General features: G+C 43.0%; 1 protein-coding gene across 8 annotated transcripts in view; it reads left to right on the plus strand.

Moving 5' to 3' along the window:
* The window catches only part of nrcama (neuronal cell adhesion molecule a), a 68,746-nt gene that overhangs the window by 46,822 nt on the left and 4,958 nt on the right, over positions 1 to 16,966 (plus strand). For 2 of the 8 annotated variants that reach the window (XM_086147099.1, XM_086147101.1), the window contains 26 exons: positions 690 to 812; positions 1,026 to 1,196; positions 1,543 to 1,599; positions 2,639 to 2,750; positions 3,738 to 3,922; positions 4,211 to 4,342; positions 4,522 to 4,665; positions 5,384 to 5,495; positions 5,588 to 5,754; positions 7,193 to 7,340; positions 7,416 to 7,540; positions 8,035 to 8,064; positions 9,310 to 9,411; positions 9,537 to 9,734; positions 9,818 to 9,888; positions 11,173 to 11,398; positions 11,520 to 11,635; positions 11,827 to 12,037; positions 12,899 to 13,021; positions 13,128 to 13,316; positions 13,499 to 13,531; positions 14,438 to 14,503; positions 15,036 to 15,158; positions 15,301 to 15,456; positions 16,545 to 16,676; positions 16,785 to 16,863. In XM_086147099.1, coding sequence (XP_086003225.1) covers positions 690 to 812; positions 1,026 to 1,196; positions 1,543 to 1,599; positions 2,639 to 2,750; positions 3,738 to 3,922; positions 4,211 to 4,342; positions 4,522 to 4,665; positions 5,384 to 5,495; positions 5,588 to 5,754; positions 7,193 to 7,340; positions 7,416 to 7,540; positions 8,035 to 8,064; positions 9,310 to 9,411; positions 9,537 to 9,734; positions 9,818 to 9,888; positions 11,173 to 11,398; positions 11,520 to 11,635; positions 11,827 to 12,037; positions 12,899 to 13,021; positions 13,128 to 13,316; positions 13,499 to 13,531; positions 14,438 to 14,503; positions 15,036 to 15,158; positions 15,301 to 15,456; positions 16,545 to 16,676; positions 16,785 to 16,863 — 3,331 coding nt within the window. Of the gene's footprint in view, positions 1 to 689; positions 813 to 1,025; positions 1,197 to 1,542; positions 1,600 to 2,638; positions 2,751 to 3,737; positions 3,923 to 4,210; positions 4,343 to 4,521; positions 4,666 to 5,383; positions 5,496 to 5,587; positions 5,755 to 7,192; positions 7,341 to 7,415; positions 7,541 to 8,034; positions 8,065 to 9,309; positions 9,412 to 9,536; positions 9,735 to 9,817; positions 9,889 to 11,172; positions 11,399 to 11,489; positions 11,636 to 11,826; positions 12,038 to 12,898; positions 13,022 to 13,127; positions 13,317 to 13,498; positions 13,532 to 14,437; positions 14,504 to 15,035; positions 15,159 to 15,300; positions 15,457 to 16,544; positions 16,677 to 16,784; positions 16,864 to 16,966 lie in introns of all 8 variants that reach the window. The other 6 variants (XM_086147098.1, XM_086147100.1, XM_086147102.1 and 3 more) reach the window with 6 other exon arrangements.

Consider the following 16,966-nt stretch of genomic DNA (forward strand, 5'->3'; position numbering starts at 1 on the left):
GCACAGCATTTTTGGTTAACTTAGTGGGTGATTTAAATTTGGGGTTTTTTTTTTTTTTTTTCATAAATACAAGAAGGACTCAAATAGACATTGAGTATTTTGCTTAAAAGTAACCTTCAATCCAACTTCTTTTTTTTTTTTTAGAGTTCCAATGTTTTGTTGCATGCAGAAATGTAATTCCGTTTTCTCTGCAGTTGTTCATTGATTTAAAAAGAAAAAAAAAGCAACACATATTTTGTTAATACATAAACGCAAAAAAAAAAAAAAAAAACGTTATATGCTGTGTTAATTCATTTTAAATTTCAAAAGGGTTGTGGTGGCATCCGGTGTTTTCTTTACAATGGAGAAACGGGTCCAAATGGCTCTTTGAGCGGTAAAGGTTGCCGACCCCCGGCCTGGACCTTGGGACTTTCTCCCATAAACATGCAAAAGGTTCATTGGAGACCCTAAATTGCCCAGATATCGAATCAATGAATAAATGACTCACATGTTGTGCATATGTTCCATTGATCGCTGTGGAAACTGATCCCAAACCAGCTCCTCCCGGGGACAAAGACGCTTCCCTTTGTTTTTAAATTCCGCTCCGCAAGCAACTCGACGTCAAAGCGAGCCTGCAGAGGCAAATATCTGAACGTGCGCCTCCCCGCTGTGCGCCCTTTAATAATTTGTATGATTATTGTGACTCCCAGGGTCCCCCTTGTGGTCCAAAGAGAGAATTCAGGCCGTCGTGGTGCAGACCGGGGTTTCTCTGGTGCTGCATTGCCGACCCCCTCCAGGGCTGCCTCCCCCCATCATATTCTGGATGGATAACAGTGAGTCACTTCCTTGTCTTATATGTCTATGGACTTACACTATTTTCCGGATGGGACTTAAGATATTTAGATGCAAATGGGTCATTTGCTGAGTAGCAAAGAACATGCATGGGTTGAAATGGGGTAAATTGGTGTACATACCGTGATGACGGTATAATTAGACGATGTGGCTAACATGTTGAACGGGCTGTTTTTTCGCTCTCCACCCATCAGATTTCATGAGGCTGCCGCTGAATAAGCGAGTTTCCCAGGCACTGAACGGAGACTTGTACTTTTCCAATGTTCTCCCGGTGGACACCAGGTTTGACTACATCTGCTACGCTCGCTTCCCCCACACTCAGACCATCCAGCAGAAACAGCCCATCTCACTCACTGTGCTGGAGAGTAAGTCAAGACACCGAATGGTCGGCCGCAAATCATGAAATAACACGTTACTAATTCTTCACGTTCCTTTTTTTTTTCCTAGAGCGTTATCTCGGTAATCATCTTCTTTTTTTTTTTTTTTTTTGACATTTAGTTAAATTTCTCAAATAATTCACGCTTATCTTTCCTGAGCAAATGAGTATTTTATTTTACAATGGTCTCGTCTCATCGTCAGAAGTATGGATGTTACTGACTTGACCGAGTAATGCATTTGTTTAAAATGTAAAAAAAAAAAAAAAAAAGCCATTGTAAAATGAAATGGTTTTCCTTCTGCATGCCTGCTTATGACTTTCTGTTACGTTTACAGTGGAAACAATCAATGAGACTCTGGCTTCTTTATACAATGTCACTGATTTTTATAGTGGTAAGTTCTGCGAGGGTCGTTTCCCTCTCAGCCCCTTCAGTGTAAATCCAGCCCTGAATCCACTCCCTGGTCTAACCAGAGCTGACACACACACACACACACACACACACACACACACACACACACACTCACACTCACCTTTGACCCCACCCTGTACCTACTGTGGTTGTATTAAAATAAACTCAACCCTGATACTAACTTTATCCCTCTCGACTTCACAACAATGGTCTGATCTCCTTCAGAGAAGCCCATGAAGCCCAACGCTATTTTCTAACTTCATCTTCCGAGGGGGATGATTTTCGTTTTCCTCGATTAATTCGTGTCCAGATAAGGAAGCGTTGATCCAGGCATCCAACACAGTGACAAAGTGCTGGAGTTGCATTTTACCCAAGGAATCGCGCTAAAACCAAGTCGTATGTCATCAGTGGAAATAAAATTTCGCACCTTTTAGGTAGTTTCTAGCTCACCTCTGAGCTATTTTTGTATATCAGGTAATGTCTCACGATTTTTAACATTGGTTCTTTAGGTTGCATTTTAAAGTGGGGTTTTCCTCCATGCAATGAATTTGATAAGAAAATCAAAGTAAAATGAAATATTCAGGGAACCAGCAGAAAAAGGCCTCTATTTTTACCGCATTCTTGCCGAAAACGCCTTTTCGGCAAGAATTCACCATGACTCGGGTGGCTGAGAACCTCCACAGACACATTTTTCCGCTATTTTATTTGACTGTCACAATACGCTTTCGATTTCTGGATCTCATTTCTCATCCTCTCATCTGGATGTGGACCTTTGGGCACATTGATCCCTCATTTTGTTTTTATTTTCTCTGATGAGACTAAATCCATCAGGGATATATTAAAAAGAAACTATCTGTTCCTGTGTGTTTGGTCACGTGTCCCGACCCTCTTCCCATTTTAACAAATGAGTGAATTTCATGTCATAACCCTTTACTTCCAAACCCATTGTTCTGTAACGCTGTCGCTGGATTGGAATATGTCCCGCTCCGTTCTGATTTGGTTTTCCTCCCCTGTGTGTCCAGCGAGCCCGGGAGGGGAGCGGCGTCCCGGTTTCATGTTGCCTCAAGGCAACAACAGCACCAAGATGGTGTTGAGAGGGGAGACCCTGCAGCTGGAATGCATCGCCGAAGGATTGTAAGTCCACGTCGGCTTGGACTTTATGGTCCACTTAGACCTCATGGTTCCAGAGCGCTTTACACATTCAACGTTGTTTACTCAGTACCGCCCTCGGAGGAAACTTATGAAGCACATTGGTTAATCATGATACATTTTTTGCCTGTAATTTGATGCATTGCACTTGTCGAAATCTACTTGTCATGGAAACTGGATTTGAATTTCATCACTTGAAGACGTTCACCCCTCATGCAAGAGGTTTCTTCAGTTCTAATGGCCTGTGTCCGATTATATTTAATAAGGATTATAATATTCGGAAACTCCCCACGGGTCATTAGATGTCATGATTTAAGAGAGTTTAGGATCCAAATGCAAGAACACTCTGAGGAGGTAAGGCGTTCAAATGGTTTATTTACAAGGGAAGTGAACGGATGACTCTGCCGGATCCATACGCGTCTCAGGAACTTGCGAGGACAGTTGAGATGTAGATACCTGGGCTTGGGAACGAGGAACTTGCCAGGAGAGAAGTAGATTTCCGGACTCGGGGATAAAAAGGAGATAATGGAGATCCGCCAGGAAGGGATGAATGGTGGTCCGTGTGGAGGTACCCACTCCAGACCAACAATCTGGCAACAAAGGGCTGGCAGAACCTGCCGGAGTTCACCCTCCTGCACGGCTGCTGCTTGACGAGACTCTCCGGTGAAGAACTGCGAAGACCGATAGCCTCCGGATCCCAACATTAGAACTGAAGAAGCCTCTCGGATGAGGGGGTGAAACATCTTCAAGTGAAGAAATTCAAATCCAGTTGCCAAGATGAGAAGATTTCAAAAAGAATCCACCATGACCTGGATGACTGAGAACCTCCGCAGACTTTATGGCTAATAGTTATTGCTGCTTGTTTTTAGTTATACTATGACTATCGGTGCATGATGGTGCCTCAGAATGAGACGATAGACAATATATGCAGATGATATACGGACAATAATGATAACATGTCGTGTGTTTCAGGCCCACTCCGGACATTTCCTGGCAGAAAGATGGAGGTGAACTTCAGGGCAGCAGGGTAACCTTCCTGAACTTCAAGAAAACCCTGGAGATCTCCGATGTGAATGAATCTGATGCCGGTGACTACACCTGCATGGCCACGAACACACTGGGAACGGAACAGCACACCATCAAGGTCACCGTCAAAGGTACGGGGTCACATTGGGGTGTTGTTGAGCGATGTCTGGTTAGCGGAAATCATTTCTGCAGCATCTGTATATCGCAAATGTTTCTTTGGCTGATTTGTATCCAAATATAAGCAAACATTAGCAACCATCACTCACTTTGGAATCACTACCGAGAATTCCATTGCTTGCAGTTTTGATGTCGCCATTTTAGTCGAAAAGAGACGTTCGAAAATGTTTTCGGTTCCGGGAAAGGGAACCCGCCTCACGTGAGATTTCTCACTCGTTATTTCTTGTGATCACCTCGTGCAGCGGCGCCATTTTGGGTCAGCGCTCCAAGGAACCTCATCCTCGCCCCGAACGAGACCGGTATCCTGACCTGCAGGGTCAATGGAGATCCCAAGCCCAATATCAGTTGGTTTGTCAATGGAGTCCCCATGGACAGTGAGTCAAACAACATGCACTTATTCCCCCTTTGCAGAAGTTCCTGCAAACAATGGACAAAATTAGCATGCAAGCGAAGGCAACATGTTATCGCATGTTGTTTTCCTAGGGTTTGCATTGTTTTATTTTCTTACTCTATCCAGATCATATACTGTGTTCTGTCTTTGACCATATGACAGATGCGCCAGAGGATCCGAACCGGAAGGTGGACGACGACACAGTTATTCTCAGCAACGTCCAGTCTGGCTCCAGCGCGGTCTACCAATGCTATGCGTCGAATGAGTTCGGCTATTTGATGGCCAACGCCTTCGTCAGTGTTCTGGGTGAGGAAAGTCTCGGTCGGACGAGCATCGCAATGACTTCACACTGGTGTCAAGTGACTCAGCAGACGTACATCGCACGGTTTCACCAGTGACGTGCGGTGAGGTTCATGGCTGGTGAGGCACGAGAACCGCGTGCCTCACTTAGTGGCTCTTTGCAGCTGTTTTATGATTGTTTAGCACAAGAAACTAGTAACACACATACAGTTGTTGACAGAAAACACCGTACATTTGAAATGTGGTCCGTATAGCAGAGGCGTTTAAACATTTTAATAGCGACATACAGAGCGATAGCAATATGATCTTAGCGCAGACCATGCCAGCAGTCAGCTGTCATTGCGCAATCTACTTTGAGGCTCAATAGTCCGCAGCATCAACACACGTTTCAGTATTTGAACCGTAAATGGGAAAATCTAGGGATTTTGAATCAAATAAATCTAAAACTGGTGACGTTAAATGAAAAATACCTTTCAAGTGCAAATCACTGATAGATACAACCATTTCATTGTTTTTCATTTTACATTTTTTTCTGTCAAGATTGGCAAGTGAGGCACGGCTTCTCTTGCCTCCCCTGACTGCACGTCACTTGGTTTCACATCGGCTCAGCAAATTGTATAAAATACCTCTCGAGGAAAGGCAGAGTAATGAATGCACAGTACACGCCGTCGTGCACGAGGTCACGGTTAATCTACATTTCGGTACGTTCTGCTCTCGCCCGTAGCCGAGCCACCGAGAGTACTCTCTCCGCCTAACGAAGTATACAAGGTCATCAGCAACAGCCCTGCGATCCTGCACTGCGCCTCCTTCGGCTCGCCAATACCTGTTATCACATGGTGAGGATTAGATCTCGTATTCCATTTGATATCGGAAAGGCTTCAGCCCTTCACAAACAATGATCCCCCCCTTCCCCACCGCTCCTGTGCAGGTTCAAAGATGGTCAGACCAGCATTAAAGATGGCAAGCACTATGTTATTTATGAGAACGGTACTTTGGAGATCCATGCAGCTCAGCCGCACAACAGCGGGAAGTACACCTGCATCGCCACAAACAACCTGGGGGTCAAGGAGAACAATGTCTTCCTGGATGTCAAAGGTCAGATGTCAACCACTGCGCTGCATGTAATAATTATGATAAGTCATACTTTAATTATCCCTCTTGGGGAAATTTGTGTTCTGCAAGCAACACCGCGGGAGCAGTTTGGGATTCAGTGTCTTGCTCAACAACGACGTTCGCTCTACCTCCTGCGCCACGCCGCCCTGATTTTTTTTATATAAAAAAATCTTTTATAACATGTGTACGAGTGGTCCTCACTTAACGACGGGGTTGCGTTCCTTTGGGTTTGTCGTCAAGCGAGTTCGTCGCTTAACTAAACACCGTTTCTAATGTACTAACGTACAGTATTGGCATCCATATTGTGCTATTTTGCCTTTTTTTTCCTTTTAATGCTCATATATGCATGACTATAGGCCAATTAAAAGCGCAGGTATGCCTGGACAATACACACTCGCTCTCAACTCTGCTGCCGGCGCATTCCTATATTAATGCCGGCGCATTGATATTATTTATTTGATGAATTATTATTTAATTTAATTTAATGTATTTATTATTATTCAAGTATTTAATATTATCACAAAGCCCGTCATAGCTCAGAGTTGTTGATAAAGAAGTACGTTGTCAAGTGTATATATGAGATGAGATGAGATGAGAACTTTATTTATCCCGAAGGAAATTGTTGTGCCAGAGTTTCAAGCAAAAACATTAACAGTAATAGATAATAGTAGGAAGGAGGGAGAATAAGAATGTCTTAAGAAGGTCTTAAGGACAAAGATTTGAAGATTCCCTCTGGCTGAGGGAAGAGGAATTAGGTAGGAAAGGTAGGAAAGACCTCCTGTGGCGTTCAGTGGAGCTCCTTGGTGGTATCAGTCTACGACTGAAAGAGCTCTGACAGGACGTCAGTGTGGCATGCAGGGGGTGATGGACGTTGTCCATGATGCTGAGGAGCTTCCTCAGCATCCTTCTCTCTGACACCTGCACAACAGACTCCAGCTCCACTCCCAGGACAGATCCAGCTCTCCTGATGAGCTTGTTGAGTCTGTTAGCGACAGCTGTCTTGATCCTGCTGCCCCGGCACACAACAGCGTAGAAGATGACGCTGGACACCACCGAGTGGTAAAACATCTGCAGCATGATCCTGCAGACGTTGAAAGATCTGAGCCTCCTGAGGAAGAACAGGCGGCTCTGACCCTTCTTGAAGATGGCATAGGTGTTCAAGGTTCAGTCCAGTTTATTGTCCAAAGCGGACACCCAGGTATTTGTAGGTGTCCACAATGTCCACTTCTGTACCCCTGATGGGGGTATATGCAGTATTTAAATGTGCGCTTTCTTACCATGTTTTCCCTATAATGCTGATACACTGGTTATACTTCTGCCATCAGCCACTAGGAATTCAGAAAGCCTCATCATTCCAATGCAAAAGGTTCCTTCCATTGCACGTGTCATGAAATTATCCGACCCCCTTCCTCTCTTGCAGAGGCGACCCGAATCATGAGGCTGCCGGAGTACCTGGTGGTGCAGAGGGGCATGACCGCCGTGTTTGACTGCACGGTCAAACACGACCCGTCTCTTGCCCTCACCAGGACCTGGCTCAAAGACAGCGGAGAGCTACCCGACGCCGACAGGTAGACGAGTTCACATGCGGTTCAGTTTGTGGAGAAATCTGGGTAAAACTGATGCCGCTCGGTGTTCATTGTCAGGTTTAAAGTGGATGGAGACAGTCTCGTCATCAAAAATGTGACCGATGAAGACGAAGGTACTTACACCTGCATTATGAAAACCACCCTGGATAAGGACTCGGCCAGCGCCGTGCTCACTGTTGTCGGTACGTTTATTCCCGTTCGCTGCATGAGGGCTTTATCGGTGAACCCGGGATTTTCGCCCGATGCAAAGGTTTACAATTTAACAGCGAGGTATCACCACGATAACCGGTGCGGAGCGAGGAGTCATTTCTCCCAGAACGCTGACGTCAGCATTCCAGGAATAAATGATCCCGTATAATTTCTGGCTGGGGAAAGTTTGGCGTCACAATTTCATCGCTTTTGATATGTTGATGTTTATGGGGAAAACCGTTTTATTATTGCAAAAAAAAAAAAGCGCTAAGCAAGCAGTCCCGGTGTTTTCTGACTAACCCTCCGCTCCGCAAGATGGGTTATCTTCCAACACTCGTCAGATGCCTTTAACCCGACGCATTTGTTTTCATCTGAACTCCGAAGAACGATAACAATCTCTGTCATTTTCCTGCTTTTCTGCTGTCCTCTGAAATTCCTTCGCTGACGTGTAATTCTTGTATTCTACTTCTGCTCCACGCTGCCTCAGAGCCCACTCCCACCCCAGCTATTGTCTACGGTAAACCAACGCTGTCCACAGTTTTAGTCATATTCATCACCAGTGGTATCGATTCTCATATCTCCACCCTCCATCTTATCCGTCATTTAGTTTCTGCCGGTTTCCTTTTACTCCATACATCATACATTTATCATATGATTTATAAGTATGTGATCGCTTGTTTAAATTTTTGTTTCGTCTTTTTCACTCAATATACTTGATCTGCAGGTCGTCAACTAAACTGGAACCACGGGTTTTGTTAAATAAATAGATCGAAGTTGTTGCTCGTATGCATTCTGAACATAATCGTTCAGTTAATCGATCGATCCACAGGACGTTTTATGTTTATACAGTTTGTCCGTTCAACCAAAACATGCTTCTTGGCTAGTTATTCCCTAAGATATCACCTAAAACAGGCGTTGGCATGACTTCCTTCTCCCTCTGTAACAGCGCACTATTGCTTTAGAGCGGGGGTGTCAGACTCATTTAATTTGATGTCAAGGGGGCTGGACAAGTAAAATCATGACCTAGAAGTAACAATGTGTTCAATTTTTTCCTTTGTTTTAGTGTAAAGGAGGTAAACAGGTAAATTATAAAAATCTTGATATGTAATGAGCTGTTTCTCTAAAAAATACATGACAAATTAATACTAGAAAAGAATTGATTAAATTACACCCTAAAAATGTGGTTGATCTTATCCACCTGGGAAAATTTGCCAGTAGAATTTATTTGAAAATTGATTGGTAGTATGTATAAGAGGAGGTATAATGTTTACAGCATGGCTAATGGGGGCTATTCTGGTTATTAAATCAATCTTTTTAATTTTGGCTGGTTTTTTTTTGCTATCGTTTTTGTGGTTTTTATAGAAATAAGAAAAGAAAAGATCGTTTTAACAATGTCACTGGACGATTTTTCATCAAAAAAAAATTGTTTTTTTCAAATTTTGAAGCTTTAGCTACATAGCAAAGTTACTTTTACATTTTTTCCTTGCCCGCTTTTTTTTAAAACCCACTGTATAAAACACCCAGCTGCACATGAGAAAAAAGCGCGGGCCGCACTAACAAAACGATTTGAATTCAGGCAGGGGGCCACAAAATATTGTCCTGAGGGCTGCAATTGGGCCGCAAGTCTGAGACCCCTGCTTTAGAGTATTTAGGAAACAGTTGGTAAAGTTTGTGCTACAACCAAAAGTGTTAGACAAAACCAGCGGTGGATACAAAAAATAAATTTTTTTCTGTTGCGCTGAGTTATTTCTCATGTCCTCAGGGAAACCCGACCCCCCGACTGACCTGGACCTGAGCGACCAGACAGAAAGAGGTGTTCGGCTCAGCTGGGTCCCAGGAGACGAGTACAACAGTCCCACGCAGAGTACGTCGTGTTCGGTTCCGTCCCTACAAACCGCCGCTTCTTGGAAAGCGTGTCGTTACTTTAAAGGGAATGTTCAGAACAGACACTACAAGTCGAGACCCAGAGGCCTCCCTTTCTGTTTTCAGAGTTTGTGATCCAGTACGAGGACAGTTTACACCAGCCGGGCATCTGGGTAGACATGAAAGAGGTCGACGGTACCAGCACCACCGCACATCTGGACCTGTCTCCGTTCGTCTATTACTCTTTCCGTGTGCTGGCGGTGAACTCCGTCGGCAACAGCAAACCCAGCAGCCCGTCGGCTCAGTACAGAACCAGCCCCGCAGGTACGGCTGCACGCAGCGCAAAGCATACCGCGAGTATCCGCCGACAGCCGTCTAATGAAAGGCAATGTCTTGGGTTTCCCCAGCTCCCGATGAAAACCCAGCAGATGTTCAGGGAAAAGGAACCAAACCGGACAACTTGGTCATCTCTTGGACGGTAAAATATTTGAAATATTTTGAAGTCCTGTTGCTCAGAGTCAGATTTTTGTTCCCGTGGCGCCAAATCACAGCGCAGTCGTATGGTGACACTCTCCACATGGAGCAAGTGTGGACCAAACTCTTTACAGAAACCCCCCTTCCAGAACCTTGGACAGATGGGTCCACTCAGTGTGGGCGGCCTTTTGCCTCGACCGGTCGGGATGGAAAGAGGGAGTGCGTTTCGGGGTCAGAGACACAAATGATCTATTCCTAGTAATACCAGGAGCACTGACTAGTTGAAATTATACATTCAGAGCTTCAATATTCATCATAAGGCAGGCAAGATGCTGCAGTAGATCAAGCCGCGCCCCCCTGGGATCCAAAGGGAGAGCCCAAGGACTCGGAAGAGGATATGAGGTTACTAGCATGCATTGATGAAAAGATGTGAGTGCATACAAGGATAGGAAGAGTGGGAGGGATGAGAGAAGTGCATCACGGAATATCCCACAGCAGAGTCAACCTATGGTAAGCCAAGTTCTAACTATAAGCTTTCGCAAAGAGAAAGGTTTAAAGCCTGTGAACCAGACCTGGACATTTTACAGCCTGCAGGCCACGTCCGGCCCGCTTTGCTTTTTTTATCCGGCCCGCGAAATGACTTTCTTTGAATATTTTAATAAGTATTTTCAATCCATATTGAAATTAGAAACTCCTTATTTTTTCCTTCTGTTAAATTTTTGTATGGATGATTCCGTACGAAATAATGTCGGTACATTTATATGATCATTTATGATTTTAAAAGTTGAAATAAAATGCCAAAAAAATGTAAATATTCAAATTGCAATTTTCATTTCTGTTTAATTTACATGATACCTAGTGGGCCCGCGCATAAAAATTAGATAAGAAATGTGGCCAGCCAGCCAAAATATACACTTGCCAGCCAAGAGTGTGTTCGCCCCTGGATCAAGATTGGAAGATGGATCTATTGAAGAAGAGCTTAATAACATGTGGAAATACATAAATAACTTATATCAATCAATGGAAGGTCCCCACAGTAGGACGTGATTTTTTTTTTGATTATTATTATTAGTGTTTTTAATTAATACACAGGGTTTGGGTAAGACATTTTAAAAAAGTCTTATTACAGCTCTCCTAAATTGACCAAAATATGCGGCCTAATCTAATAATATGTATCAACGGTGAAGAATGGGAGTTTTATTTGGATTTGGTTTTCATACGTCGCTCCACACCCGGATACTGTAGTTCTGTTTGTTCTCACTCGCCCCCAATACCGTACTCTCTTCAGCCACTGACGGGGTACAAGGCCAACGGGCCAGGGCTGAAGTACAGAGTTCAGTGGAGGCAGATGGACGTGGACCAAGACTGGGCTTCGGAGACTGTCGTCAACATGTCAGAGGTCGTCGTGTCTGAAACTCCCACCTATGTGCCCTACGAGGTCAGGGTCCAAGCGTCCAATGACTACGGGGATGGGCCAGTGCCCGAAGTAGTGATTGGGTACTCTGGAGAAGACGGTGAGTGAACTTTTTATTCCGTTCAAAAATGTTCCTCTTCATGAATAATAACATTTGAGGACATTCATAAATAGCAACGGATATTTGGTAGTTTTTAGTTCTGTGTCTCGTTCTCCTGCAGTGCCGGTGTCCGCCCCTGACATCGAGCACTTGATGGTTCACAACAGCACATTGGCCGAAGTGCGCTGGGAGCCTGTGTCCCCCGGCTCGGTCATGGGGGAGCTGAAGGGATACAAGGTACATGTTTAGCCACTGTCACTTTTGCAGATAATTACTATAATCAAATCACTTTGGATTGTGTTCAGTTCAGAAGCCTGTAGTCCACATGAGGTGATTCTTTGGACATGAGGCTACAGTCCACCTCCTTTCCCAACCGATCCCAGGGTTTTGTTTGATATTAAAGTGTGAGTGTTTGGTGGTCCCTGCAGGTGTACTACAGCCGTGTCCGAGGCTTGCACGAGACGGAGGGGGAGGTGGAGCCGCAGGAGGAGCAAGTTCTGACGTTCGACGGAAATTGCACCGAAGGAAATCTGCCGGATCTTCAGCCGTACAGTGTCTACAAACTCCACATCCGGGTCCTGAATAGCATAGGAGAAGGCCCGTCAAGCCACAGCATGACGTTTGAGACACCCGAGGGAGGTTCGTTCGACTGAATTACGCCTCACGTTTGCCTTGGAAAGCCAAGAAACAGACTGTGCAATGGACCGAGAATTTTTATCTTGACATCAATCCATCATTTTAAATGGATCATTTACATTTGAGCCTTCTGTGCCATATTTGTCATTCACACTGACACAAATATTGACGGATATGACTGGATGATTTTCAAACACATTTTTATCATAATTCATTTTTTTTCCTTGATTTTATCCCAATCCCATTGGTTTTGACCGATTTGGCAATTCTGCTCATCACATCAAAGTTTGGATCTTCTTTTCCCACATTAAAATAAATAAAATAAAATAAAATATAGCAGATCTTTTTTTTTCATTCTGTTGTCTATTCTTACCCTTGTTGTTGTTCTATCTGCAGTCTATTTATCTGCTGTATTTATCTTTATACCCATATTTAAGAATAAGAATAAGAATAAGAACAACTTCGCAACTTTATTCATCCCGAAGGAAATTGTTGTGCCAGAGTTTCAAGTAAAACATAACAATAATAAATAATAGTAGGAAGGAGGATACTATTATATTATTGATACTGTCATTATTGCGCTGCTGTGACAAAAGAATTTCAAATCTTATCCCATCCATCCATCCATCCATCCATCCATCCATCCATCCATCCATCCATCCATCCATCCATCCATCCATCCATCCATCCATCCATCTATTTTTTAAAATCAAAAAAACAAAAATAGAATCACTCGTTCACGTTATCTGTGGTTCGGTGTCCATCTTGGATGTTGTGACCGTCTCCACCCTAATAACTGCAAGCCGATGTGATCATCGAAGGCATCAAAACAACCAAAAACCCTTTTCCTCCGTCTTCCTGCAGTCCCGGGAGTGCCGTCTTTTCTCAACGTGATCAACCGGAGCCTGGACTCTCTCACCCTGGAATGGGGCGCGCCACAAAACATCAACGGACGTCTCATCGGATACACACTCAAATATCAACCGGGTTGGTTCACGGAATCTGATTCTAACCATTTCGTTCATCAGTTGTATGAATGATTCCCCCCTTATTTTGCTTTTTTTCACCCTTCCCGCCCCTTGGTCTGTTCCAGCTTCCCTGACAGTGAACAGCACCGCGGAGCTGGGTCCCGTCAAGGTCTTGACTCTTCTTGCCAATGTGACGACCGTTACCCTGGACAACCTCAACTCCAGCATGCTCTATAAATTATACTTGAGTGCAAAGACAATCAAAGGCTCCGGCCCCATTGCAACAGGGGAGGCCTTTACAATTATGGAAACAAGTGAGTTAAACACGAATGTCTGATTGACGGCCTTGTGAGGCTGAAAGATGGGCAAAAAAAAAAAAGACTTTGTTGAGTTTTACGGTTAAAATGAAGAGCGCACAGTCGGAGGATCCCTGTTTCCAAATCATTAAGTCCAACTGCGTTCACTCACTCAACTTCTTCTGTCCCGATTTCTTTAGCGCACACTCGTCCCACAGTAGAGATGGGCAAAGGTAACCCAAGATTGCCTGTGGATTCACCTGCATGTTGTACATATAATAAAAACAGCTGTAACACATAACACACATACATATATATATATATATATATATATATATATATATATATATATATATATATATATATATATATATATATATATATATATATATATATATATTTTTTTTTTTTTTTTTTAATAATTATCCCTGCATGACATTTCTCTAGCATGTTTGTCCATTATAACTGACATCCATGGAATTAACAAGCAGTCAGTCCCTTTCCGTTCACACTGGTCGCAGGAGCGTAGTGTAATCTGTAGCTTTAGTTTGCATCAACGTGCATCCTTCCCTCATGTTGAACCTGTGTGAGGTCGTGGATCCGTGCATGTCGCGTACGGACGTTTGCCTCAGTGTAGTTTTGTCACTTCTTGTGTATCGCTATCAGGGGCTGGGCTTTATAATAAGCCTGTTCGGTGTGTAAACTCACGTGTTAATCAGGTTTGTATCATACCTGATGAGGAGCACTTTAATACATTTCAAATTTAAAATATAAAATATATAAAAATATTGATGCTTCTCAATTGAAATGATTTCCGATTTTATATTTTGAATTTATGAAAAAAAAAAAAAAAAAAATTGGAATCATATATATTTTGCAGCATATATTGATATATGGCCCGGCCCTATTGCTGTATGAATGTTTGTAAATTAGACTTTCAAATGAATAGATGAACGCATGGTGCATCGTAGCCTTTGTGTCAACTTTATTGGATGTGAAACTAAACCAGACTGACTCACGGTGTGTTTAAACACAGCATGTCCTTAGCAGCAGCACCCCCCTCCCCCTCCTTCCCTCACTGAATCCCTGCCAATGTGGTGCACATGTGTTCTGTCTCACTCTTTTCCGTATCCTTCCAGGCCCCACAGAGCCCCCCCACCCAACCCACCCCGTCACTCAGTCTCCGCCACCCCCGTTTCACAAGGGTACAAGCACTTCCCCATGTCAGTGTCGATATTATCTAGATCTCAGCGTTGCAAATGAACAGGGTGATCATGAAGAACGACATGAACGCGTGCATAGCCTCACACTGGTTACCGACTTTTTTCACCTGCAGATTCTGTAAAATGTTATCATTTATGTCGCAGGCACGGCTAATTCTTGGACAGACGGATGTTTTTTTAACTCGCTTTTTAATTCAAGCAGTCCAACAATGAATGTGCTGGTTTTCAAATCCTCATTTGTAACTATTTTTTTCCTCACTGAGATGGAGGGCCCATATAGGAATCCTGGAAAGGGTCAAGATTATTTCCTTTTTGTTCCATATCTATCCAAAAAAAATTTTTTTTTTTGATTTGAATGCACCATTTTCATGCAACATTTTGGAAAGGCGTTATCCCACATTTAGGCACTCAGGATTTAAGTTAAAGATTTTTACACATTATGTCATGAATATACATATATACATATATATATACAGTATGTATATACGCATATATTTTCCTCTTGTGTGCTCAGTGACTCCTGCAGGCCCTGCGTTTGGAAAAGTTAACACGTCTGTTTCGGAGGACGGGGCAGTGATCAGTTGGGAATACTTTGGACATCATAAGAATGTTTATGTGGAGTATATTGTAGAAAACAGTAAGGCTTCCCTCCTTGTTGGTGCATGAATGCGTCGGTCTGAGTTTCAAATGATTTCAAATGTATCCCGTGGTAATAATACTAGGATTCTAAAGTCGATGTATTTTTTTTCCCCCTCTCAATGCAAAACTACCAATTTCAGGTAAAGACGAGTGGAAAAAGGAGTTGGTAAACGGTTCTCACTCACACATGATAAAAGGTTTAAAGCCCGGGACGTCCTATAGGGTGCGTTTGGTAGCTAGAGACTCAGCCGACCCGACGCTCCACAGCACAGACGAGGTGCTGGTGACGGTGCCAGGTGAGGCGGCATGCCTCAGGACAGACTCCTGTATTTGTTCCATTGCCTCCCATCAGCTGTCCGTACAACCTCACCTTCATTTTGATTTTTCTTTTTCTCCTTTATCCCGCCTCGTCCTCGTCACATCAGTCGTATCATCCCGTCCTACACATCGCATCCGTTTCTTTAACATCGCTTGTCATCTCTGTGTCGCACGGTTAAGACGTAGGCTGGGCGATAGGGGGGGGAAAAGCACGGATGTTTAATTTCTCTCAAGTGCTTTCATAGCTGTTCATATCCAGAAATCAGTGTCTTTATGCACGATCACAAGTCAGGCTCACAATGAAATTAAGAACAATTTCTTCCCAGCATTTTGAATTTGTGATATTTCTTTAAATGTGGATAAGTGTTATAATCACCGTGCAGAATTGTGTGGATTTCTATGCAAAAGCAGACTTTTAAATTAGTCAAAACGTTAGAATAAGAATTCTTACCTTATGATTTAAAAACGATTGTGATTTCATATTTATTTAAATGTGGATAAGCATTATAATCACCATGTGGAATTGCATCTATTTCTATAAAATAATAGACTTTTAAATTAGTCAAAATGCAAGAATCAGAATTCTTACCTTACGATTTAGAATATGACTGATTGTGATTTCATATTTCTTTAAATGTGGATAAGCATTATATTCCCCATGCAGAATTCTATGTATTTTGATAAAATAACAGACTTTTAAATTAGTCAAAAAGCTAGAGTCAGAATTCTTACCTTACAATTTAAAATACAATTGTGATTTCATATTTATTTAAATGTGGATAAGCATCATAATCACTGTGCAGAAGTGCATATATTTCTATTAAAAAAAAAAAGACTTTTAAATTAGTCAAAAAGCTAGAATGAGAATTCTTACCTTATGATTTAAAATAACTTTTGGCTAATCAGTCATGCAGTCCTTTCATTTATTTTTAGCTACTGTCTTTCTTACATTCAGACAGTTTGATGTTTTTTTTTTTTTGTAATTTCAAGACACACTACCAGTCAGGCACAAATTCAGACTTCGCTTCACACCAACCTTGGTCTCTGTGTCTTGATGTTTTTGCAGCCGCTCCCAGTCGGCAGGTGGACATCGCCACCCAGGGCTGGTTCATTGGATTAATGTGCGCCATCGCGCTGCTCATCCTGGTGCTTCTCATTGTCTGCTTCATTAAGAGGAACAAAGGGGGCAAATACCCAGGTAATTCACACACGCCGGCGACAGGATTGCATCTTGTGTGTGTGTGTGTGTGTGTGTGTGTGTGACGGATGTGCGTTGATAATAACAAGCCCATGTTTGTGATCCAAGTGAAAGAAAAGGAAGACGCTCACCAGGACCCAGAGATCCAGCCCATGAAGGAAGATGACGGGACATTCGGGGAGTACAGGTAGGAACTCATCATAGCTTGTTTTAAATTCATTTTTTTGAATAATTACGCAACCGCTTTGTCTTAATGTGACTGTTTGTACGTAGAGTATTTTCTGACCCTG

The sequence above is a fragment of the Fistularia commersonii genome, chromosome 5 (genome assembly GCF_037954325.1).
Source record: "Fistularia commersonii isolate RoL2024-O1a breed Wild chromosome 5, RoL_Fcom_v1.0, whole genome shotgun sequence".
Lineage (NCBI taxonomy): Eukaryota > Metazoa > Chordata > Actinopteri > Syngnathiformes > Fistulariidae > Fistularia > Fistularia commersonii.